Source organism: Cynocephalus volans, chromosome 7 (genome assembly GCF_027409185.1).
Source record: "Cynocephalus volans isolate mCynVol1 chromosome 7, mCynVol1.pri, whole genome shotgun sequence".
Lineage (NCBI taxonomy): Eukaryota > Metazoa > Chordata > Mammalia > Dermoptera > Cynocephalidae > Cynocephalus > Cynocephalus volans.
This window is the reverse complement of record NC_084466.1, coordinates 152416544-152443287: the sequence shown is the minus strand read 5'-3', so window position 1 is coordinate 152443287 and position 26744 is coordinate 152416544. Positions and strand designations below refer to the sequence as shown.

Here is a 26744-nt window from a genome sequence, read left to right as displayed (position 1 = left end):
GGATATTCTAGTGAGTGAGAGGTTCTTTCCCAGGAGCTGGTCAAGAGCCAGTTTATTTGGAAGATGCAGGATATGAACCTTCCAGACTTCCTGAGTTAACCCTTTACTGCATAACAGCTTTAGGATAAGAAAGTACTACATAGGTAATAATCATGGATGTGGGCACATATTCAGGAATAGTTCAGGAACCTCTGTAACATTTCTATATTTCCTCTGAAAGGTTGTATTGAAAACTGTATAGAGTTCAACAATGTTGCTAACCAGACATTATAAATGAGGCGGAGGTGGAGAGTGGCTATAAATGAAGTTGGGGGAAAAGGGTAGGAGGGTTAAACTTTCTTCCTTACTCCTTCCTTAATTGCAGGCCAACCACTGAGGCAACTGTGGGACCTGCAAGGACCAGAAAGAGGAAAGGGAGGAGTGGAAGTACAATCCAAGTGGTTCTAGCTGAGAGGAAAGTTAAGTTCCTACAACCACCTTACTGGAAAGTATACACCTGGGTAAAAGGCAGGGTATATACTATATTTTCATAGAGTAAAAACTGACTCTACTTAAGATAGTCAAAATATCTAAACTGTAGCGTTACTAAATACATGGGATCAAGAAGATTAATATCCTAAAGTCACTTATTTCTAAAATGTACCTTTAAAATATGCACTGGTTCGTATCCTGAAAACAGATTTGAAATATGCTCTTAAAGAGCATATTGAATTTCTACATATCAATAACCTGTTTGAAAGAAACCACCATGAAAACTCCCAATGGTCAGTATGCCTTCAGAGAGGGTACAGAAGATACCATAATGGATGAGTCTGGTACTTTCTCCTCAACCACAGGAGAAGTTGAACCATTCCCAAGTCCTGGGGAAACTGAGTCCCAGAATAGGCACCACTGAAGATCTCAAGAGGAATGTGAAATCTATGTTGGGAGCAGATTGGAAGGGCAGATTCAATCATGTAACACCAGGCTTTCTCTTCTTCTGATTTATATATAGGGGTCTACACGCGGCCCTGAGAGTGGTTAATGTTCCTGAAAGAATGGGGATCCAGATGTTCAAAGGCAGTGTTCCTAAAATAGGTGCAATGATGGCACTTTTCTGTGCAGATCTAACAGATACAAATGTCTATTTTACTATCACCAAAACTGCCTCAATGTACAAGGTCATATGTGACATTATGATAGGGGTAGTAGTAGGATCATCAAGCTAAGAGCAAATACTGAACAAGTTCAAAAATGATTTAAACCCTTCATGGTCTCAACTGGCCACCAAAAGCACAAGGAGACAGGAAACGTTCCAGTCGGGTATCCCTCAGGTGCAACAATCGACTGGATTAACTCACAACCACGGACAGCCCTCTCCTCTTCCACATCATCAACACTCAGTGTAAGTCTTCCACTAAGGGACTCATGGAACAAATCAGAACAATTGCCAAGGGAGCACAGATGACAACATATAACACCATTACAGGCTATCTTGATCAGTGCACAGATGGGACCATTATGATCTGATCTATAACCCTTGAGATTCCCAAATATAAAGAGGCATAGGAATATGTGAAGAAAACTATGGTGATCGGGTTGACTACACCTGAGTATTTATTTTTATTTTTATTTTTTTTAAAAAGATGACCGGTAAGGAGATCTTAACCCTTGACTTTGGTGTTGTCAGCACCACGCTCAGCCAGTGAGCGAACAGGCCATCCCCATATGGGATCCAAACCCGGGGCCTTGGCGCTATCAGCACCGCACTCTCCCGAGTGAGCCACAGGCCGGCCCTACACCTGAGTATTTAGACATCCAGCTGAAGCTATGCTCACTCCAAAGGAATTTCCTAATCTGACCACAGCAGCAAATTACTCCTTACTTTTCAGGATTTGCAGCACCAAAACATATACCAGGAGTGACAGTTACCATCTCCTCCTTGGCCACTACCTCCATCAGACAAACCAAATGGGGAGACACCAATGTGCAAGAGGCCCTGTACTAGTCCGTTCCTGTTGCTATAACAGAATACCTGAGACTGGGTGATTTATAAAGAAAAACAAAATTTATTGCTTACAGTTTCTGAGCTGGAAAGTCCAAAGTCCATCTGATGGTGGTAACAGTGACGCAGGGGTCTCACACTGCAAGATGGTGGAAGCAGAGAGAGCAGGGAGAGACAGAGACAGACTATCCTCTTCTTTTAAAGCCCTCAGAATCACGCACCTGTACCATTTTCAATCCATTCACTACTGCACCATCCTACAATCCAATCACCCCTTTAAGACTCCACCTTTCAATTACCATGATAGGATTTCCCACCCTCTTAACAGTCACTGTGGAGGCTAAGTTTCTAATACATAAAACTTGGGGGACACAATTCAAGCTTCAGGGAGTTTTGCGGGGACATAATTCAATCTACTACAGGCCCCAAGCGATATAGCTGTTGCTGTTCTAAGTGTGGGAGTCACAGGCTACGAATAACATCAACCAACTCCACTCTCTTTAAAAAGACTAAAAAAACTGTTTAAAACAGGTGAGCCAAAAAATTTCATAATTTATCCTCATGATATTGTTGGGAAGTTGCCAGCACATATTTTATGATTTATTTCAGGGGAAAAATAAAGCAGAAAAAATAGCCATTTGTAATTCATGACAAGAGCAATTTATCATCTTAAGGTTGAGGTCAGCTCTGAACCATAACCACCCTGGCTTAAAAAAAAAAAACAACCCATAAAATTTAATTTACTACTTTTGCCATTTTCTGCTCCTCTTTGTTTGTGACAAAGCTGTCAGCTAATCCTCACTAACCTATCAATTCCATACAGAGAATCTGTACTCAACACCTCTACCAGGCACGAAATAATTACTAATGTCAACAAGCTTGCAGATAGTAGGGAATACAAATATGTAAACTGGCAAAGTCTGAGACCACAAGAGAATTATAGTACCTAAAGTGTCCCACAGAGGAATTAGTTTAATTCTATAGCAGAGTGGAGGTCAGCATGGTTTTGAATGATAAACAAAATTTTCCTTGCTACTGAAAAGAAATGGCATTCTAGGTAGAGGGGGGAGCATGTGCAAAAGTAGGAGACAGGAAGCAGGCAAAGGTCAGAGTACAGAGGGCTTTGTAGGCCATGCTAAGGAGTAGAGGGGATGGTGATTCACTTAGGAGCATCAATCAACAGAAGAGGGCAGTGCAGAAGATGATGTGGAGGTGATAAAAAGGAAAGCTAATGAATGACCAGAAAAGAAACTACAGGAATTGTTCAAATGAAGCTAGTGCTTGAAAACAGAAGAAACAATGCAGAAAGAAAAGTGTTTAAGAAAATGAAGACATGGTGATTTATTGGCTGTATGGGAATGAAAGAAAGCATAGACCATAGAAGTCTTGGTTTTCTAATTCCTAATCTTATAGCTTTATTTAAGGAAGCCAAAATCCAGATGATAATATTGATATTGCTCATGAAATTGCAGATTAGTGTTATTGAAGAACAGCCTATTTCCCTTTGGACTGACCATGTATGTTAATATGGATCAAAGTTAACCTCTGAAGCAGGACAGGTTACACAGAAATAATGACCAAGACAACTTAGAATGAGTCTGAAGCATTATAAAATCTTTGCAAACTAGAACCTTCACAGTTAGGGACTTTGATCTTTTTGTATTCTGCACATATTAGACCTTTGGTGAATATCTTAGCTTTTCTTCTGCTGCTTATAACAGAATACCTGAAACTGGATAGTTTATAAAGGAATAAAATGTATTTCTTACAGTTTTGGAGGCTAGGCAGTCCAAGGTGAAGGGTGCCATCTGGTGAGGTCCTTCTTGGTCGGAACTCTGCAGTATCCCAGGGCAGCACAGGGCATCATATGGTGAGAGAACAAGAGCATGCTAATTGCAGTCAGATCTCTTTCTCCTCTTAAAACAAGCCACCGGTAGCACTTCCACTGTAATCCATAAATCCATTAACCCAGTAGCCCATGTATGGACTAATCCATTCATGAGGACAGCGTTCTCATGATACAATCACCTCTTAAAAGCTCCATCTTTCAAATACCAGGGTTGGATTCCCACCTTCTTATTACTGCTAGCTTGGGGATTAAGTTTCAACATGAATTTTGGTGGGGACACTCAAACCACTGCAGTGGACTTTCTCTTTCAATTTTGGGTAATTTACCTACTGTACATTCTGGTTATTACCTATAGAAAAATACATTCGGTCTTTTAAAAAAAAAAAAAGGGGGGGCCGGCCCGTGGCTCACTCGGGAGAGTGCGGTGCTGATAACACCAAGGCCCCGGGTTCGGATCCCATATACGGATGGCCGGTTCACTCACTGGCTGAGTGTGATGCTGACAACACCAAGTCAAGGGTTAAGATCCCCTTACCGGTCATCTTTTAAAAAAAAGAAAAGAAAAAGAAAAAAGAAAAATACATTCGGTGTTCATTTTTCTTGCCCCACAACATAGGTAAACAGAACGCAAAAAGGGTGTTCTGTTCTCATTTTTAGCTAGAGGGTACATATCCTAATATATAAACTGAGATGAAAATTTAAGCAAAAATAAAATTAAAAAGTAATTTGAATCATGAGCCTAGAGTAGGAAGTTCTGAGACAAAATTAGATTATGGGTGAGCAAAAACTTTATTTTCTAGACAACCTTAACGCAACTTTGGAACTCTGACATTCCACTTTTCTTAATCTAATGAACTTTTTTCTTTCAAAATATGTAAAAATCATCCACATAAACCTCCTCAGGGAGGGGATGGGGGGGCCCACCATCTAACTCCACAACCCGCGGAGCACCTAGAAGGTTCCACCTACTCCCACTTTTTCGCATCCAAATCTTAAAAGTCCTTCAGCCCGAGTTCAGATTCCATTTCAAAAGAGACTCGAGACCCGTTTCCACTCGCTCTTCCCAGTGCCAGCAGAGGACATCTCATGGTGCGGTCCCCGCCTTGGACCTGGGTCTTTCTCCACCTTCAGTCTTCTGTCACCGACGACGCCCAACCCTGGCTACCTGGGTTCCCGCAGCCGGAGGGGCAGGTCGGCCACGTCCCGGCCGCGCCCCTCGGCCGCTCCGACCTAAGCGAAGACGCACCTGGCAAAGGCCCCCGCCCCAATTCCGCCCACCACGCAGTTCAAACCCCGACCTCCCAGCATCCGCCTCAGCTCCCCTCTAACGTGAGAACGGCTGTGGGCACGGCGGAAAGCAGGTGAGGAGTAAACATGATGCCCCAATCCACAGCGCGCCCGCCGAGCTCGCCGCCCCACATGCCGCAGCCACCACCGGCTGGAGGCGGGAAGGGCCCTGGCGTCCGTTCCCGAGACAACGAGGTCGAGAGTTGGCCCCACACGTCGCGTGGAGCGACGACACCACGCCTACCTCACCACAGGCGCCCCTCATTGGACCCGCCCTCCACATCCGCCCGCCAATCGTCGTCCACGTCGCCTGCCGCCGTTTCTCCACAGCCAACGTCGAAAAACAACCCTCGTTCCCGGGCGAAGCGGCCGCGCCTGCGCACCGTCTCCAGAGGCAGGCGAGGCGCTGTCAGTGCGCATGCTCCGCCCTTGAGCGCTTCCCCCGCACATTTTGAACGTCGCTCCTGAAGCCAGCTGGCGTGCGCATGCGTGTCTGCGGCGGTGGTTCTCTCCCCCACAAGAGCGAGAAGCCCCGGCTTCCCTGAGTTTGAACTAGGACCAGCCGGAAGTCGCTCAAGTCGCGCTGCTTCCTCACTTCAGACCGCACTGACGGAAACTCAAGCGCTGGCAGAGAGGTTCCGGAGCGAGCCCGTCTGGAGGCTGCAGAATGGAGACCGGGACCGAGGACTGGGGACTGACTCGCCGCCCGACGCTGGCCTCTTCCTGGGAGGCCGCATGTGGGGCCCTGACCCAGAGCCTCCTTCTCAGCCGGGCTGGGCTCGGCGCCCCGGACTTCGACTGGGAGGAGCTGCTGGCGCCGCCTGCTCCGGGGTGCGCGGGGCCGGCGAGGAGAGGGTCGCTGCGCTCGGTGACAGCCACGCTCCTGGGGAGTCGTGAGGGGAGGCGGGGGCCTCGAGGGGAGAAGGTCTGGGGCCGGGAACCGGGAGCCGAGTTGGTGCCGGGTCTTTGCGGGGGAGCGGGGACTGCGAGGTGGGGCGAGGACCGGCCTCGCGAGGGCCGGGGCGGGTCCGACGGGGAGTGGCCGCGGCTCGGGGCGCTCGAGTAGGGGGCGCAGCCGAGCGAGGGGAGGTGACCTGGAGCCTCGGAATTTCATAAACATCCCCCTGGGTCAGTCAGGACGGCTCTTCGGGTCTCCTGTGAAACATCAACCTGCCCATCTACCCCCAAAACAAAGAAGTCAACCTCCTGTCGACCAAAGCAGGCTTTTCAGAAGTGCCACCGTAGAGGACCGTCGTCCACTTAGTTTCGAAAAAGATGCGCTTTTCTCTTTTGCTGTGTTCTGCTCCCCGCTCCTGTGTGCACAGTAGGTGTGCAGTGAATCTACTTCATTCACTGAGAATCAGTTAGAGGCACTGAGTAGGATGTCGGTGATTGAGGGAAAAATAGAGGGAGAGCTCTGACGTCTGAAGCCTCCATTTCCTTACCAATTCTGGACTGAGCATTTGTTGGGTTCTCGGGAAGGTGTTGAACCTCAAGGGCAAGTGGAAGTGAGAAGAAATACCCGTGGCCTAAAGCGTGGGTTCTGAGCAGTGTTGGGAGAACTATACTGTGTAATGTTTTCAACACTTTTGTTCTCAGCCAGGATCTGGTGATTTTGAAGAGAAGCCTGAGCAGCCAAGATGAAAACCCCTGCTTCCTTTACCTGAGGTGTGACCCTAAAGGAGGTGAAGAAATCGTTTCTATTGGCATTTTAAGTTCAGCAAGAAATATGGAGGTATATCTAGGAGAGGAGTACTGTGGAACCAGCAGGGGCAAGAATGTTTGTACTGTCCTGGATAACAGGTTTGTGACTTGCACACTTGAAAGTGTTCTTCGGAATTAGTGTTTTTACTTTCCTCAGCTTTTGCGGTATTTAATAATTCTCTGATATTGATGCCAGACATTTAAGGGAGAGAAGATAAAAACGTACCAGTAGGCATATAAGGTTAGACCTTTAAGAATCTTTTTTTTTTTTTTTTTGTGACTGGTAAGGGGATCGCAACCTTTGGCTTGGTGTGGTCTGCACCGCGCTCAGCCAGTGAGCTCAGCGGCCATCCCTATAGAGGATCTGAACCTGCGGTGGGAGCATCGCTGCGCTCCCAGCGCCACACACTCTCTCGAGTGAACCTCGGGGTCGGCCTGACCTTTAGGAATCTTAAAGACAGGCCAGATCAGCCTTTTTTTTTTTTTTTTAAATAAATGTGACAATTTAAAGCTAATAGAGTGGAGGTGAGTTGGTAGAAGGTCATAACTAGTTATTGGAAGAGTTTTATTAGAATGACGTTCTGATAAAAGTTTCTTATCTCCTTCCTTTAACTCACAGGGATCTGTTTTCCAAAAATCATTTTGTCTGTTAATCTGAAACTTTGAACACGTTTCATTTTCTTCTAGGAAGACCATTACAAATGCTATAGGAGTCTAGGACTATGCCATATCATAATATTTATTAACCTGTTATCCACTTATAATTTTTGATCTTTTTTTTTTTTACAATATTCTTCCCCCATCTTTCTTTAATGTAACCCAAAATATGAACTACTGTATTTCCTGTGCATGTTGGAAGTAATAGCTATGGTATTGAGCTTTCCAAGAGCAGACGAGATTGGGCATGTTCATGCTGGTATGGCCAAAGACTGCTTATTGAGCTTTAAAATATGCTCTGTGCTACATGGTTTTGTACACATTATCTAATTTATTTCTCATATAGCTAGTAAGTGGTAGATGTAGTCCTTATAGGTGGTGCTGTTCATTAAGGAGCCCCAACTTTATGCTTCACCAGGAAACCTGAATCTCAGGATTTAAGTATTGTCCTAGAAACATCTATTTTTAAATGTGACTATTAAAAGTGATAATGTATGAAAGTAAAAAAATTATTATTATTTTTATTTTTAGTGATCATGAAAAGATTATTTTGTACAAAAATTATCTAAAATTGGAGCCTGCCACAAACGTATGTAAAATAAAAGTAAGTCATCACTAAATTTTAAGTAATTTGACAACAAAGTTGTTTTCGTACTATATGTATTTGTTTTCTGTTGATTTGGTAATAAAATTAGTCCGACTGGTCCCTAGTTTTAGTTTAGAAATACTTAGACATGTAAAAACACATTACTTTTCTAAAAGCTTATTAATCCTTTTTCACATTGAATTCTTTCTTTAAAATTTGATCATTATTAGCTGTGGAAAATGTATTGTCAGTACAGTAGTGCTGTATTTTGAAGCCTTGGGAAACTGAGCTAGAAACCATTTTTTTTATCTTTATATAAAACTGTGTAAAAATATAAATAAAACTGTGGTGCTGAAAAAACCACAAGCAGATTTTGCTCCATTTATCGAGAAAGAATGGAATTAGAGAAGTTTCAGACAAGGGGAGCAAAAAGATAAATGGATAGAATGTGGTCTTCAGCATGAAAATATTGTTAAGGTGAACAATAGTGATGTCATCAGAATGTGGAGATAGGGTACTGAGTTGAAAATCCTAAGCGCTGAATATAATTCAGCTCTGCAGCTGACTAGTGGACTAGTCTTGGGCAACTTTCTTACCCTGTTTGGATCTACCTCATGGGTAAAATTAGGGGGCTGGAGAAAATAAGTTCTTGGACTCTTTTTGTCTGTAAAATTCTGTGTTTGTTATCATTAGTTATAGAAGATTATGAGACATCTTTAGAATGAGAAAAAATAAATTATTTTCATAGCAGGGAAACTCACAGAACAGATTATTCCAAGATGTTGTTTTAGTTAATAAATACTAATAGTTTCTAAAGCCATTTAAATAAAGTTATTGGGCTGGCTGGTTAGCTCAGTTGGTTAGAGCACAGTGTTAGAACACCAAGGTCAAGGATTCAGATCCCAGTACGGGCTAGCCGCCAAAAAAAAAAAAAAAAAAAAAAGATTCATTCATTCAACAAATATTTGAGTGCCTGTTGGTGCCAGATACTGTTCCAGATATTTAGGAAGTAGCAGTAATGAAACAAATTGAAAGCCTACCCTCATGTAGCTTGTATTGTATTGTAATGGGCAAGACAAATAATAAGTAGACTCATTGAGTAAAATAAGCACTATTTTCGATGATGAGAAAGGGTCTGGGGATTAAAAGCAGGAGATAATAGAGGAGTTGGAAGGTGGGGTATAAATTTAATGGGATGTTACCTTAATTTTGAGGATGGTCACATCTTTGGTGCCATACTCAGTGTCTTTAGATCATAGGTCTGTACTTAACTATGTCTTTGTGTGACATATGGGTTTGTGAGTGTCTCCGAAGGCGAATGTTTTTTGTAATTGTTCTATGGAAGCACATGGGAGTCCAATGTGTTGTTTGATTTAGAGAAACCTCAGATATGTATGAAAGCTTATTCTGGTGCAATAGTTTATTTTATTTATTTATTTATTATTGGTGCTGGCTGGTATAGGGATCAGAACCTGTGACCTTGGTATTATTAGGTCTTCTGGGGCAATAGTATATGAAAGATAAAATTTAAAAATTGTCACTGATACAGACTTTTGAATACTTACTTAGTAGTAGACCCTGGAAATATTAAACCATAATCCTCACAACAGCCATGTGAAATCATTCTTATTATCCTCTCTCATTTTATTCCTTACTCAGGTTTAGCATTTGCCCAGGGTCACACAGGTTGTAAGTAGCAGTCATAATTTAAACCCAGTTTTGTCTGTTTCTTTTTTTTCTTTTTTCTTTTAATTTTTATTGAAACATAATTGATTATACATATTGTGGGGGCTCAATGCTGACATATATTGATCAAATCAATATTATTTGCATATATATTGTTACAAATCATACTTATGCTTTATGCCCCTTGTCCACTCTCTCCCTATCCCCGTCTCTCTCCCCCCTCCCACCTCTGATAACCCTAGATTTCTTCTCTCCTTCTGAAAGAGTAATGATTACTCTGTTGATTTGTTGCCTAGATGATCTGTCCAATTCTGAGAGGTGTGTTCAGGTCCCCCAATATTATTGTAGAGCAGATGCTTCTTCTGTCTCTCTGGAATAGGCTTTGTGGAAAGAGACATCCTCTTCCTTCCTTTGGTCTCTGCTGGTGATTCTCCTTGTGTCAGTGCATTCCAGTGGCTGGCTGACCATCTGCACAGTGGTTGTAGCATCTAGCCACTTTCATGGCAGCCGTGGTTATTGTGGTGGCTGTGGTGGGCCACCCACATGAAGGTGATGTTTTTGGTATGCTCCTTACCTAGTTGCTGGTGGCTCTCAGATCCATGCCTCAGGACCCTGGGTAGGCCCCGTGGTACTGACAGTGTGCCTGGTTGTGGGCGGAGGGTCTGGTCTCTGGCTTCGGATCTCAGGACCCTGGGTGGCCCCATGGCACAAGCAGTGTGCCTGGTTGAGGGTGGAGGGTCTGGTCTCCACTCCATGCATCAGGACCCCAGGTGGGCCCCAATGGGTACTCTGTTTTTTCTTACAGTTCTGTGTTGGATTATTTGCTGTTCCCACCACTTAAACTCTGTGCTGAAACTAATTTGTTGTCCTTTGCTTCCTTCTAAAATGGGGGACCTTCCTGTGGGGACCAGTGCTTGAGCTCTGTGGTTGAGCTAAATTGCTGCTTTGCTGCTGATTCCCTGGGGAAGGCTTTTTGTGCAGCTCAGGTTTTAATGGTTGACTTTATAGGTACTTCCAGGTTTAGTGAAATTCACTGCACCTGGGTTGTGTAGAAACACTGGTCTGGGCCAGAGTCTTTTCATCAAACTGCACCCCCTTCAGTTCTGTATTCCTGACTGTTCTCCTCTGAGTAGTCCTATGCTGATTAGGAGGCAGATCAGCTGTCTTTGCTGTGCCCCAGTATTCCCCCAGTGGGCCCGTCTCCCCTACTGCCCGTGCTGCAAACACTTCCTGTGGGATGGACTTTCCCTTTCCATTGCTACTCTGTACCACACATGAAATGTCTTCTGTTTCAAAAACATGCACAGCATTAAAATGTTGGAAAAACTACTGTGATAGAAGCAGAAGAGCTAGGTTCCAAGCCTGATCTTTATTGAGTACCCTTTGACAAGTTAGAAAATCACTCCTAAATTCATCTTTTTTATGTGTAAACCAGTAAGCTGTATTAGATCATCTTACTATTCCCTTATAGTTTTAAATTCTAAAAGACCAAATTGTATTTAGTATTTCAGTAAATACTTTGCATGGGCTTCAGTAAATACTTTTACAGCTTTATTTTATATTAAATAATACTATGGCAAGTTGTGGTACATTAAGGTCTCAGATTGGTATACAGTAGTCCCTGTCATCCATGGTTTTGCTTTCTGAGGTTTCAGTTACCTGCTGTCATACGTGGTCCAAAAATGTTAAATGGAAAATCCAGAAGTAGACAATTCATAAGTTTTAGGTTGCTCGACATCCTGAGCACCAGGATAAAATCTCATACTTTCCTGCCCAGGACATGAACTATTCCTTTGTCTAGATTATCCACGCTGTGTATGCTACTGCTCGTTAGTCACTTAGTAGCCATTGGTATCTTCAGAAGGCCAATAGTAGCCTAATGTTACAATGCCTAAATCACTTCATCTCATCATTAAGCATTTTATCATCTCACATCATCACAAGAAGGGTGAATACAGTACAATAAGATTTTTGAGAGAGAGAAAGACCACATTTATATAACTTCTATTATAGTATTTTGTTATAATTGTTCTATTTTATTAGTTTTTGTTGTTAATCTCTTACTCTGCCTAATTTGTAAATTAAAGTTTATCATAGGTATGCATGTATAAGAAAAAACATAGTACTGTATATAAAATCCATCACACATAAAAGCGGGGGCTACTGTATTTTTAATTCCTGAAACTAAGTAAAACTTTACTTAACCCTCCATTTGTTATTTAACACATAGTTTCTTAGTTTCAAAGGATGTTGTTATTTAAATAGTTCATCTAAACCTCATGATAAATTGGAATTTTTTCTTAGTATGACAGTTCTGGAGAAAACTTAATAACATACTTGAAATTAATTTTTAGATTCTTGAATATTTCACTCTTGCTTAGGTAATATCAAGAAGTGATCTTAAATGATGATTGTTTTTAATATCATTATTATTTTCTGGAACTTTTTGTTTAATACTAGTTACTCTCCTTTGGCGAAAAGCAGTGTGTGTTTATCAGTAAAGTTGTGGTACACATGAGACTGATTTCAGCAAATTCTTCACCAAGTTCTCCTGCTCTAAGATCAAGGATAGACCTTGACAAGGTCCAAACTATGATGGAGTCCATGGGGTCAAAGTTATCACCTGGAGCTCAGCAGTTGATGAATATGGTTAGGTTTCAGCAGCAGGTAAGTAGAAATGAATTTCTTTCTAGATACCATTAAAAATTTCAAAGTGATGGCTTTTAATAAGAAAGAGCAGTGACTTAAAATTTTTCTTTGAATTTTTATTATTGCTTTAACTGTTACTTTTATTATTTAGCTTTTCCCCCTTACAAAATGTTTTGATTATAGATCTTCACAATTTTTTAGGAACTCATTCAATCATGGATTCAGCAAGTATTTATTAACCACCTTCTCAGTGAACAAGGCATTAATTTTTGCACTTTTGAGGGTACAAATATGGTCAATTAGTCTACAGCCTGCCTGTAAGGATTTTGACAGTTTAGAGTATGTAAGTGGGGAATGTTGAAGAAGATAAGGAAAGGCTTACTAAAGGAAAGGGCATTTCATTAGGCCTTTAAAGAACATTGGTGGGATTAGGCAAGTGAATTTGGAGGGAGGAAGGCCATTCCAGAGAAAGAAAACAGTGTGAATAAAATCTTTAATGCTAGAAAGAATTGGATATAGCTGGGAAATGGACAGTAGTTCATTTCCCTGGAGTGAAGAAGTAATTGAGGAAAGTTAAAGTAGATTTGAGCTGGATTGTAGAGTTTCAAATGCTATTTTAAATTTGTAAATGTTTTAAGAGATTTTAATTTGCTACTATGTATAAGGTATTGAGACTACAAGAAGGAGATCAGCTACATGTGATTTCCTTCATTTGAATGAGAGATAATGATGGTCTAAGATTGGACATAGCAACTGATTGTGAGATTCTAAAACATTGGAGCCATTGGGACTTGACAACTAACATAATGTTGGTATTGCAGGAGAAAAATACAGTCAAACACGAAATTGAAGTTTTGAGGGTGATGATACCAGTATATAAATGTAACCCAAGGGAGGAGGACATCTGGGAAAAAGGAGTTTAATTTTGGGAATATTGAGTTTTAGCTATGAAGAAAACATTGTGTGGAAGGCTGTTGGAAGCATTTGGAAACATGGAATTGGGAGAAGTGGAGTGAACCTTCAGTGGCTGGAAGGGAGGTTTGAGAGTTTTCCCCAACAGCAGCTCACAGGGAACATGGTGAAGGCAGAGACTGAAGCAAGGAGGAAAGATCCTTGGAGAGTAGCCATGTTTGGTAAGGATATAGCGGGGAAGAGGAAAGCAGAAGAGTAGAAGACCAGCAGCGTGATAGAGTAGGAAGAGAAAGGGTTTGATATCAGGCAAAGGACTTCAAGTTCTTATTCTGTCACGTATTAGTTGTGCATCCTTTGGCATTCATATTTTTTTAGTATGAATTCTTCATATACAAAATCTGAATGATAATACTGTGTAAAAATCACAGGAGGGCTGGCCGGTTAGGTCAGTTGGTTAGAGCTCAGTGTTATAACACCAACATTGGGGGTTTGTGTTGCTTTGCCTCCCACAGATTTGTCACCCCTTTTCCCCTGGGTGATGGAGCCACCAAAGATTACTGAAAGCCCATCTCTTCTGAGCAGTGAGAAGCCCCAAAAAGGGGTTAATTTCTGAGAACCCTCGAGAGAAAGACATTCCTTCCAATTGGGAAATTAACCACGAATTGGGGTTCTCTTCCCGCATTTATTCTCCAGACCAGGAAGTTACAGGAAGAGAACATAGATGGGGTTTTTGCTAAGTATAGTTTAACAAGTTTAACAAGTTTAACAGTAGAAGCTGGTAACATTCAGTAAGACAAGCAAGGTGACATTCTATAATGCAATTAAGTCGATCCACTAACAAAAGCTTGATTTTAGTGAACATTCTCTTCTTACAGCAATTTCCCAGTATCTTTACATATCAGTCAGTAACCTGTCTGTCTTTGAGCCAGCAACCTTGCCGCTGCGTTAACAATTTCTTATCTTACCACAGAGACTATATAGCCTGGGGGAAATTTCCTGTCCTTTGCAAGGTCAATATTTGAAACTGCAAGTCTTTGGAAAACCAGGCCCTGTGAAGTACATTTGCTTGCATACTACACAGGTTTGGATCTCCTTACCGGCCAGCCACCAAAAAAAAAAAAAAATTTATTAGAATTGAGGGCCATGAATTACAGATTAAAAGGTGAATTAGGTAAAATAACGTTAACTGCTATATAAACAAAACAACCCTCCAAATACATAATGAATTAAATAAAAATTATAGGATTGATATGAAAATTTAAAATAATGTGATAAAGAACTCCTTATAATTATTGGGAGATTTACAAATATTAATTTAGTACTAGTATTCAGAGAACCAGGAGAGCTGAAGACTATGGAAACCACAGAAAGGAGTTTCAAAAAAGATGGAAATCTGTGCTTTTCTTCCTCCCCCACCATTGGCTCACCTCCATACCTCAGGAGGTTCCTAACTGGTCCTCCTGCTCTGCTACAATCCACTCTCCACAGTGCAACCAGAGTGATCTCAAAGGGTCATAGGTGCCCTATGTGAAGCCCACTGATTGCTTCCCTTTATACCTAGAGTTAATCCAGATTTGTATCCCTGACTTCTAAGATCTGGGCACTGCTTGCCTCCTCATCTCATCTCCTGCCACATTTTCTTGGGTACCTTGCTCCAGACAATCTGTTGTGTGTATTCATCAAATATCCAAATGTGTTCCTACCTTAGGATCTTTGCACTCTTAACTGTTCTCTTTGGCCAAAATCCTCTCCCTGTAATGTTGTATCTGTGTTTTTCTTATTATTCAGTGCTCCTCTTAAATGTTATATCCTTGGTGAGACCTTCTGTGTCACACAGTTTAAAGTAGCCTGTTCTTCCAAATCTCTGTCATAGTTTCATCAGTGCTCTATTGACCACCTTGTTGTTATGTATTGGTTTCTTGTTTATTTTGTCTGTCTTATTTATGGCTCCAAGTTCATATACATATATATGCCCTTGGATTTATCAACTTCATATTTCTAGGATATCTTCAGAGGTCAGTTTGAACAGTGGTGAGATGTAAACCAGATTCTGAGGAATTAGGGTAGTAACCGGGTGTTTGGGATTGGAGGTACTGAGTGCAAATGGCTTTTTTCCCAATAAGTTTAGATAAAGAGGAAACTAGAAGATAATTGTGTAAAGTAATATTGAGGATAATAGAAGAAATCGTCAAGCTTGTGAGATTTGAGCTTTTTTAAGAGTTTAGGGCAGTTGTGTTTTTTCAAGTATGTCCCATAGAACACCTGTACAGAATTCTCTGGAATGTCTAAAATGCAGATTCCTGGCACTCACACCTACTCAGTCCCAGAGGGTGGGGTCCAGGAATCAGTATTTTAAAAAATCACGCCTAGGTGAGTTTTATGCATGTTGTAGTTTGAGAATAACTCTTTTAGTGAAAGATTTTTAAAAAGAAGAGGGCTGGCCAGTTAGCTCAGTTGGTTAGAGCACAGTGTTACAACATCAAAATCAAGGGCCCTATACAGGCCAGCCACCAAAAAAAAAAAAAAAGATATCTAAAAAAGGAAAAAATTGTTTTTGTATGTGTGAAATGATTTTGGAAATGTTTAGAAGAAGTTAATGAATTAAAAATAACTAGTTACTGACTGACGTCTCTCTTTTAAAAACTTGAGTTTGGAAAATGAAATTAGACACCAAATTTTTTTCTCTAATAAACTTTGTTTTTAGAGCAGTCAGGTTTGCAGAGAAACTGAGCAGCAAGTACGGACAGTTCCCAGACCTCTTCCCCCAGCTTCTTATCCTCTTATTAACATGTGACATTAGTGTGGTACATTTAGTACAGTTATGAACCAATATTGATCTGTTATTATTAACCCAATTTTACATTAGGGTTTCCTCTTTTGTTGTACAATTCTATGGCTTTTGCCAAATGGATGGCTAATTTTTGTTTTAGCTTTGTCTTTAAATTTTTTTTGGTTTTTGGCAACTGGTAGGTATGGTTTGTCTTAAAATTTTTATGATTTTATTCTATAAATGATCAGTTTTCTTTGCCCTGAATTTCAATCAATATAGAAATATTAAGTAAAAAATAAAAGTGTTTTCTCAGCTGCCATCCTATTCCCCAGAGGTAACCACAGGTAACAGTTTAGCATACACCCTTCTAGAGATTTCTATGCATATAGAAACATACATCAGCCCTGCTCCCAGCCAACACTCATGGGTCACTGTTTTGTACACTGTGCTGTGCCTTGCTGTTCTCCCACCACTAAATCATTACACTCAGGGACATATGGGGCACACCCTGGGGAAGAAAGAAGGTGATCAAGTTCAATATTCTTTTAAATATGCTAATGAAAGACTTCCTTCCTAGAGGGAAAGTCCTCATTTATGGAGTGATTCTTACAGGATGTACCTTATTGTTTAGGATTGTTTCTTGTAAACAAACCAGGCATCTGTGGATTTCTAAGGCATGGAAAAAGGTGATGTAAACCGTTTAACTATCTGAGCATAAAATGGGGTGGGGGTGTTTCATGACCAGAACATCTCTTTCTGTGTCAATGTTGTAATCACATACATTGTTTAGAACCCCGTGTATTAATTTGGGCAAGGCCTGTCGTAGGGAAAGAAAGAACCTGCAGAACTGCATTAGATGTCCTTGGCCTCTCCCTATTTCACTTGTGCCTTGAAAGTTTATTAAAGTTAAATACTCTAAAACTTACTTCATGATAGTTCAACAAATATTAAGGTTATGTCTTATTTCCTTGTATTTGAAGTCCAGGTTGCTGGCCTTGATTTGTTTTTGCTTTAGCAACTTAGAATAAATAAATAGGAATTCTATATCAAAGAGCATAGCATATTGTTATTTAATTATATAAATGAAAGGATATGTATCCCCTTTTCTCAAAGAAAATGTTCAGTTATTGAGGAGTTATAATCTATTACTCTTTTCCCTACAAAATAAAAATGACTTTATTATTTTATTTTTTCCAATTATTGAAGGTGATACATGTTTGACCACTTTATAATGAAAAAAACCAAAAAGTTATAGAAAATTTATACTTTTATTAATTTTACAATATATTGAGATAAACTATTAATTTTTCAGAAATTGGTGCATGTGTGTGACATAAGTAGTTATATATATACACGCACATATACATACAGTTCTTTACATATCCATGTATAAGTATATGGACAATTTGTCTAAATGCTTTTATGCTATATCTGTTACTCAGAAACATTTTTCACTTAAAAGTCACTTATTTTTTAAATGTTTTTATAATGAGTATATTCTAAGATGTTGGCGGGGAGGGGGAAGGGGAGGCAGGGCTACCCCAGGTCTGGCTCAGTCACCAGCCTGGTTGATTAGTAGGCCCATGGGGGGTGGGGGGCAGTGTGGGCCTTGCCACCTCAGAACTCCAGAGGCATCTCTAAGTTTTTTTTTTGATGAGTAGCAGTGCATAGAAGGAACTTGTATGTCTATTTTTATATATTTCTTTAAATTTCTAGAAGTGGAATTATTCTGGCAAAGGGTAGGCCCTTTAAATTATTTAATATGTATTCAGCTATAGTTTACTTTCAAAAGGATTTGATATGGCTTGCAAAAAAATATTTAACAAAACAAAAATAAAAATTGAAAAAGCTCACAAAAAAGGTACAGCAAGTAGCCACGAGCCACCTGAAGTTTGCTCATTTCCTATAGTGGCTTATAGACTTAGATGTGAATTTCTTGATATTTAATACAAACAGAAAAAATGACCTGAAGAGCTCTCATCTCAGAAAGTATGACATGTTTTTTATTGTGGTAAGAACACTTAACATAAGATCTACCTTCTTAACGAATTTTTAAATGCACAATACAGTATTGTGCCTTTATTAACAATAGACACAGTGTTGTACAACACATCTCTCAAAGCTGCTCATCTTGTATAACTGAAAGTTCATACCCGTTGAATAGTGACTCCCCATTTCCCTTTCCTGCCAGCCGCTGGCAACCACCATTCATTCTACTCTTTGTTGCTATGAGTCTGATATTTTAGACACCTCATGTAAGTGGACTCATGCATTATTGTCCTTCTGTGACTTGCTTACTTCACTTAGTGTAATGTCCTCCACATTTATCCATTTTATTGCATATGGCAAGGTTTCCTTCTTTTTTAAGGCTGGATAGTATTCCATTGCAAGTATATACCACTTTTTTTTTTTTAATCAGTACATCAATCGATGGACATTTCAGTTGTTTCCATATCTCGGCTGTTGTGAACACTACTGGCTTCATCAATTCACAGTATGCATGAGAGAGCAGATATCTCCTTGAGATCCTGATTTCAGGTCTTTTAGATAAATACTCAGAAGTGGGATTGTTGGATCATATGGTAGTTCTATTTTAATTTTGCGGGGAACCTCCTACTGTTTTCCATAACCACTATACCACTTTACATTGCTACCAATGACTAATTTTTATAATCAGTGAATTTCTTATAAACAATCAGAATATTGTATGTCAGAAAAGAAAAATTTACATAACAAATACCTTACATACAGATTTTTCTACTTAAATTTTCTGCCTACTTAATGGCCACCATAATTTTGACATTGACTTTAGTGTAAATAACATTACTGTTACTATAGATTTGTCAATTTTCTACCATACTTTTTTTGAGGTATCATGGAGAAATAAATTAATTTTTTATTATGACTGAGTAAAACTCCTTTGAGCTGCAGAAGAGTCATCAAATGTTAAAATTTCGTAAATGTTATGATTTATAATCTGTCTTGTTCCAGGAAGATTTTAAGGTTTATTCAAAACTTGCATTCGATAGAATAAGATAAATTAATAGGTTAACATTTCTCTATTAATGAGCATTTTTCCAAAGTGCAGTTCAAGAAGTTGGATGGGGACGTAACATTATAATTCTCCCTTTCCCCCACCCACTTCCCTGGCTCTTATTATTCCCCTATCTTGTTTTATTTTTCCCTAAAGTATTTATTACCATCTCTATCCCGTGATATATTTTCTTTCATTCTTTCCATGTAGTCTGTCTCTCCCTGCTCCTCTATCATGTAGGCTCCATGAGGTCAGGGATTTTAATTTGTTTTATTTACTGCTGTATTTCCAGTGCACTAAACAGGGCCTATCACAGACTAGATTCCTGGTAAATATTTGTTGAATAAATGAATGTCGGTCTGGCTCCATCTAGCAATAACTTTTTAGAATATCTAGATAAATGTATGAACTGAGTTTCTTCAGCTAATCTTGAATATTATTTTTTCAGTCTTTCTCTCACCAGCTATTAACAGCATTAAGTATGGGATGATATCCCCTGATAAGAATCTGTAGTAGATTTCTGTGTTTTGAATTTAAGACAGAGCCATATGCCTTAACACTTAGTTAGACTAGGGGTCATTTTGCTATTCTCTAGTGGGAAAAATTGAAGAGCATAACAGTGAGATATTATAACTTTCTCTTGAAGGTAAGCCAGAATCTTCTCAGGAAATAATACTGCATAAGCAGTTGAATTGAGGCTCCAAAACATAACTTTTATTATCCTGGAAATTCTTAAAGCAAACACAGCCACATGATAGCTCATTTTAGTCACTGAGAATCTTGTAAGTGTACCCATAGAACATTTGACTTTAAATAGTGTAACTTATCTGTGTAGTCTCCATGAAAAACTCATTGCAAAAGATATGATTAGGTAAAAATGAGTAGCTTACCATATGTTGAAAGTTGAAGAGTGACATAATTGAATTCTAAGAAAATTATCAATTATTATGACTCAGGTGAGAGTACTGCATTCTATTACCATAAATTAAGGAAGCCTTTGTAGTGAAAACATTAAAATATGTCAATGTAATTTTGCTATGCATGCTAATATTTATTTTAATACATTTTTTTAGGAAAAACTACCATGAAATGATTAAAAGCCTTGGCTCTGAAGTTAAGTGGTCTGGGTTCATGTCCCAGTTCTGTCACTTGCTAGCTGATTACTTTGGCCAGGTACCTTTAGCCTTGGTCTCCTCAACTAAATATTGGAGTAGTAATAGTAGCCTACTTCATAAGGATGTTTTGAAGATCAGATGAAAGAGTGTACAGTGATTGACTCATAGTAATTACTCCAAGAGTTAGCTGTCAGTATTATTAATATGAACATTTACTTATTTACCTTGTTTAGCATTGTATTCCCATTGAAGAACAGATTCAGTCGGTTTTGGGAAATACTGCATACAAGCATATCATTGGACTGCAATCATCATCTGCTTCAGGAACCTTAGACAAGTCATCCTCCACATCTTTTCCTTTTAGAACTGGATTGACATTTGGAAACATGACTGAAAACTTAAAAGCTTACATTGATAAATGTCCACAGCCACCTGGTGGAGGAAATACTGCATACCTTGATGAGTGTAAAATTGTGCCACAAAACCACTCCCTTCTTGAAAATGATCTTAAAAATGTAGTATCTTCTTTCTTACCAAAGAAAGCCAGTGACAACTCAAATATACCTAACTCTGAGTTGCTGCCTTTTCTCCAGAATTTATGTAGTCAAGTTAACCATCTCCATGTGGGGCATAATGCTGAGTGGCAGAGAAACATCACCAAGCCCAGCGAAGCCATTCTTGGTTTAGGGTAAGTATTATTTCAAGACAAACATAGTTTAGATTTTGGTAGGGAGGAGAATCAGATGAAGGGAAACAGATTTGTTTCAATGAGTACTGCCTGAAAATCTGCTTCTAGAGAAAATTTTAGCAGCTTTTACATTTTGCCATTAATAGACTTATAGGGAATAACTATTCTATAGAGTAGAATGGATTGCTTTGAAGGAAGTGCCTGTAACTGGAGGTGTTGCACACTTCTCAAGCGTTTTGTGGAAGGGGGTACAGGCATCAAAGAAGGGTTAGAATAGAAAGTTATTTGTTTGAATAGAGTGATAATCATAATCTTTACACTGTTTATTTGTTTGTACTTTTTTTGGATGGGTGTGTTGTGCACGTCATTGTAACAAAGTTTCTGTATTAATCTATAATAAATCTATAATATATTGGTCTAGTCTAACTTTCGAATAATCAAAAACTATATTAGGATAGTTATTTGTGGTATACAGGCTTTTACCCCCTGATCCTAATCTCTTATTTTGGCAGCACATGTTTGATTAAGAGATGGCTAAATACTTACTGTGTTCCTAATCCTTTACATAGATCTGGTGTGTCAAAATAGTGGTCTAGACTAGAATTCAGGACTCTGGTCATGGTTTTGGTTTAACTATTTTCCCACACTGTTTAATCTCCCATAGCTTAGAGTTTTCATGTGAAAATGAGGTAATTGGATCAGTTTGGAACTAAACACCACCAACAACCAACAGGATCAAATTGACATTTATAGAAGACTGTACTAACCATAGCAGAATATACATTTTTTTCAGGTTTTCATGGAAGATTCACAAAAATAGGTTATATTTAGACTAAACCTAACCAAATTTAAAAGGGTTGACATCAGACAAAGTATATTCTTTTACTGTAAATGAGTCCAACTTGAAATCAATAACAGGAAGACAACAAGAAAATTTCCAAATAATTGGAAATTAAACAAATTTAAATCTATGATTCAAGAAGAAATATTAACAGAAATATTTTTAAAATACATGGAAGTGAATAAAAATACAACAGATCAAAATTTGTAGGATGCAGCTAAAGAAGTATTGATAAGGATATTTATAGCACTAAATACTTACATTAGGAAACAGGAGTGTTTCTAAATCAATAGCAGAAAACTATGACAACTCAACCAAATGAAATAGATAATCTGAACAGTCCTATAACCACAAGAAAAATTGATTTTGTAATTTAAAAGCCAAGCAAAACAAACCCAAAGCAAGCAGGAAGAAGGAAATGGTAAAGAACAGAAATCAGTGTAATTGAAAACAGGAAAACAATAAAGAAAATCAATGAAGCAAAAAGCTGGTTCTTTGAAAATTTTGATAAAGTTGATAAACTTCTAGCAAGACTGGCAAAGATAAGAGAGAAGACAGAAATCACCAATATCAGGAATATAATAGGGGATGTCACTACAGATCCTAAGGCCATTAAAAAGATAATAAGGGAATATTACAGACAACTTTATCCTCATTTCTTCTAAGCTTAACAACTTAGAATGGATTAATTCCTCAAAAACTACAAATTACTAAATTTAACCAACATGAAATAGTCCAGTAACCACTAAAAATACTGGATTTGTGACTGGAAAGCTCATGAAAAAGAAATATCCAGCCCCAGATGGTTCCACTGGAAGATTCTACGAGACAATTAAAGGGCACAAATTTTACATACTTCTAAAAATAGAAGAGGAGGGAAGAATTCCCAACTCATTTTTGAAGCCAGTATAGCCCTGATACCAAAGCTACATGACCCCAAAGAAATTGAAATACATGTAAGTGTATATAAAATATACAAATCCATACAAAGAATTATAAGGTTTGTAAAAATACATATTAATGTAACAAAACATGTACAAGATCTGTGGACTGAAAATTATAAAATGTGAAAGAAATCAAAGACTTAAGAAAATGGAGAGACATACCATGTTCATGGATTTGAAGACTCAGTATAGCGAAAAATATCTCCCCAGGGCTGGCCCCCTGGCTCACTCGGGAGAATGCAGTGCTGGTAGCACCGAGACCACAGGGTTCAGATCCTATATGGGGATGGCCGGTGCACTCACTGGCTGAGCGCAATGCAGACAGCGCCAAGCCAAGGGTTACGATCCCCTTATCGGTCAGAAAAATAAAAAATAAAAAAACCTCCCCAAATTGATAGGTTTAATGCAATTCCTATCAAAAGTTCAGCAAGATTTTTTGCAAATGTGGATGATATGATTCTAAAATTTGGAAATGGAAAATTCTAAAATAAATGGAAGGATAAAGGGACTAGAAAAAACAATTCTGAAAAATGAAGAATAAAGTGAGAGAAATCACTAATTGATCTTAAGATATATAGCTACAGTATTCAAGACTGTGGTATTATTGGCAGAGGGATAGACACAGATCCATAGAATACAGAGCACAGAAATAGCCCTACAAAATTACACCAACTGATTTTTGACAAAGGTGCAAAAGTAATTCAGTGAAGGAAAGTTATATATAGTCTTTTTAACGTGGTGCTGGAGCAACTGGATATCAACAGGCAAAAAATGAACTATGACTTGAACCTCTGCCTTATGCAAAAATGAACACAAAATGGATCATAAACTAAAATGTAAAATATAAAACTGTAAGTCCTTTCTAATAATATATAGGAGAAACACTTAGGGACCTATGACTGGGAAAAGAATTCTTAGATATCACACCAAAAGCATGATTCATAAAATAAAACATCGATATATTAGACTCCATCTAAATTTAAAACTTTTGTCTGTGAAAGACTCTTTTATTTTAAGAGGATTAAAATACAAACTGGAAGAAAATATTTGCGAATCCAACAAATGACTTATATCTAAAATATATAAAGAACTTTCAAAAGTCAACATTGAAAAAAATACAATTCATTTAGAACACAGGCAAAAAAGACAGCCATTCCACTGGAGAGGATATACAAATGGCAAATAGGCACATGAAAAGATGATCAACATTGACCTCATCGCTATTAGGGAAATGCATATTAAAACCATAAATCACTATACACTTACTTGAATGATAAAAATTAAAAAGGATAACAATACCAAATGCTGGTCAGCAGTAAAAAACAGTGCCTTGGATAGCTCTCAAGGGCATTATGCTGAGTGACAAAAGAGAATCTTAGGAGGTCACATACTATAAGATTTCATTTATGATATTCTTGAAATAACAAAAATATAGAGACAACATATTAGTAGTTGCCAGGTGTTAGGGAAGGAGGGGATTTGGGAAGTAGGTGTGACAATAAAGGGTAGCAGGAAGGACATCTTTGTAGTTACAGAACAGTTCTGCATCTTGATTGCACTGGTGTTGACATGAGTATTTATACAAGTGGTAAAATGGCAGTGGCATAGAACTGTATATACACATTGTACTAATGTCAATTTCCTGGTTTTGAGATTATATCAATTAGGTAAGATGTAACCATTGGGAAGATTGGGTGAAGGGTACTGAGAAACTCTAGTATTTTTGCAATTTCCTATGAATCTAATTATTTCAAAGTAAAGAATTTTTTAAAAAGCCTTCCTTGGTATATTCTAGAGTAGTAGTTCTCAACTTTTGCTCTTTATACTCTTAATTGAGTACTCCAGAAACTTTATTTATGTAGGCTATGTTTATTGTTTTAAAATGACAACAATAAGGTCATATATTAAAATAAATAACAGTCTTTATGAAAAACAAACCAATTTTCTATTAAAAAGTTGAGTGAGAATGGTATTGTTTTAAATTTACGCAAATCTATATTAGCTTTTGGCTGCATTTTTATATATGCTGCATTGTAGTATGTATGATCAAGAATTAGTAACAGCATAGTAAGAATACTGAGAACAAACTGAGTTAACCTCTGAAAAATCATATATTTATACACTAAACCTACTACCTTAGGAAATTCTAGGTAAGAGAAGAATATACAGCTACAAATTCTATTAGTCCTCACAGCAATGAATTATACATTTTGTAGTCTCTGGAAAATTCTACTGTATAATTATGAGAGTATGAAGATGAAAAAGTCAAATAACATCTTAGTATTGGTATAAAAATATTTTTGACCTCATTGAATCCGTGAAAGAGTCATGGAGACCCCCAGGGTTTTGTGGACCACACTCAGATTCACTGTTTGTGTTCATTCTGAACTTTAGAAACTGGTATGCTTTTTATTTACTTTTTTATTTTTTATTTATTTTATTTTATTTTATTTTATTTTATTTATTTATTTATTTGCCTTTTTTGTGACTGGTACTCAGCCAGTGAGCACACCGGCCATTCCTATATAGGGTCCGAACCTGCGGCGGGAGCATCGCTGCGCTCCCAGCGCCGCACTCTTCCGAGTGCGCCACAGGGTCGGCCCTTTACTTTTTTATTTTAATTTGCTCATTCTAGTTAAATTGTTAAGCATTTTCTTATCAGGTTAGAAAAGAACAGTTCAGTACTTTAATAAAATTGTAAGAAAGAAGAAAAAACTGTTTAAATTATAGGGTTGATTGAGGAAGTACTTGGAAAATATACATGTTGACTTTTTTAAAAATTGGGCAAGATCAGTTTGTTTTTTCCTTTGATTTTCCCTAATCTGAAAGAAAGATCAGTTTTGATTTGGGGTTTAAAATCAAAAAGACCCATTCTAAAGGCTTGTTTTTTTAAGGGTTCATCTTCACTTTTATGTTCCCATTTTACTTGTATACTTAATTGAAAGAATTAAAGAAAAAGAATGCGTTGGGCATTTAGGACGATGGGTACCTGTTGTGTATGGATATTAGAACCCGGAAATGTTTTGTAAGGAGACAATACTGTTGTGGAGACAGATTCAGCAATGTATTTTTGCTGCTTGTTGTATAGCTTGATTGTTTTTGATATTGGGGAAATTGATATTTTTTATAATTTAATTTTAGAATGGAAGAGCAGCCTGTTTGTTCATACTTGGAAAAGATTCTTTCTAAAAGTATGGAACTGATGGAAAAGAAACTTACAGACTACATTGATCAGCGAATATATAAACTCCAGGAGCACATAGACGATAAGATTGCTTTGTTAATGGACTTGCTGCAAAATCCCAGCTCCCCTCCCACTGGGATGCCTCTAAGACTTTATGACTCTGGAGAAAGACTTTCAAATGGCGAAAGATAAGCTGTCAACATATACAGTGTACTGCAGATATTTATTACATATTTATTACAAAGCCAGAACCCAAAAAAGTTATGAAAAGTATTTCATGTCCTTTGAAGGATTATTATTTTACTTATATAAAGTGACCTCAGTGTTCATTTTTATTATACTTGTTATTTTAAATCCATACTATACACTATTGGTTAACATGTTACGGTCATAAGTTATTTTTGTTTGCAATATTTTTCACTCTTACCAGAAATTTATGTATACTTGTGTTGCTTGAGTGTTTAAAATGTTTAAGGATTTCTAAAGCAGTTCAATAGCTTGTATATGTGTTTGATTGAAGTGAATTTTTTTATTTATACAAAGACCTTACAGTCTTTGTATGAAAAAATAATGCATAGAGTATTTGATATTTTTTCTTTTTCTGCCTTTTCTTGGAAAATTAGATACTTAAGACTTGGAGTCTTTAATTTAGATCATTAATTCACATTTTGCATTGTTTATCTGTGATAATAAGATGCAGTGTTTGGCATGTGTAAAATTAGTTCACACTGGGGCCATTAATAGTATTTGTTTCATTACAGTGTAGCTGTAGATAGGAAAGTAAAAAATCAGAACTGGCCCATTCCTTGTTACAATTACTACTTTGGATTTGGTGTTTCATGTAATACAGGAGC

General features: G+C 38.2%; 1 protein-coding gene across 2 annotated transcripts; it reads left to right on the top strand.

The window, feature by feature from the left end:
• Nucleotides 1–5630: 5630 nt before the first annotated feature.
• Nucleotides 5631–26318, top strand: LOC134382484 (ATPase PAAT-like). 2 transcript variants are annotated; one of them, XM_063103051.1, is made up of 6 exons: nt 5631–5951; nt 6720–6923; nt 8013–8085; nt 12214–12420; nt 20467–20921; nt 25848–26318. In XM_063103051.1, exons 1-6 carry the CDS (start codon nt 5788–5790, stop codon nt 26080–26082), a joined length of 1338 nt encoding a protein of 445 aa, XP_062959121.1. In that variant the 5' UTR covers nt 5631–5787; the 3' UTR covers nt 26083–26318. The 2 variants fall into 2 exon arrangements, with proteins under 2 accessions (XP_062959121.1, XP_062959122.1); XM_063103052.1 differs by lacking the exon at nt 12214–12420.
• Nucleotides 26319–26744: the final 426 nt, after the last annotated feature.

What these genes read in the sequence shown, in the direction of transcription:
- LOC134382484 (XM_063103051.1), top strand. Translation starts at nt 5,788, where the DNA reads ATGGAGACCGGGACCGAGGACTGGGGACTGACTCGCCGCCCGACGCTG. An exon ending in TGTACTGTCCTGGATAACAG is followed by an intron (nt 6,924 to 8,012) that starts GTTTGTGACTTG and finishes TTTTATTTTTAG; the next exon opens with TGATCATGAAAAGATTATTT. An exon ending in GAAGCCATTCTTGGTTTAGG is followed by an intron (nt 20,922 to 25,847) that starts GTAAGTATTATT and finishes ATTTAATTTTAG; the next exon opens with AATGGAAGAGCAGCCTGTTT.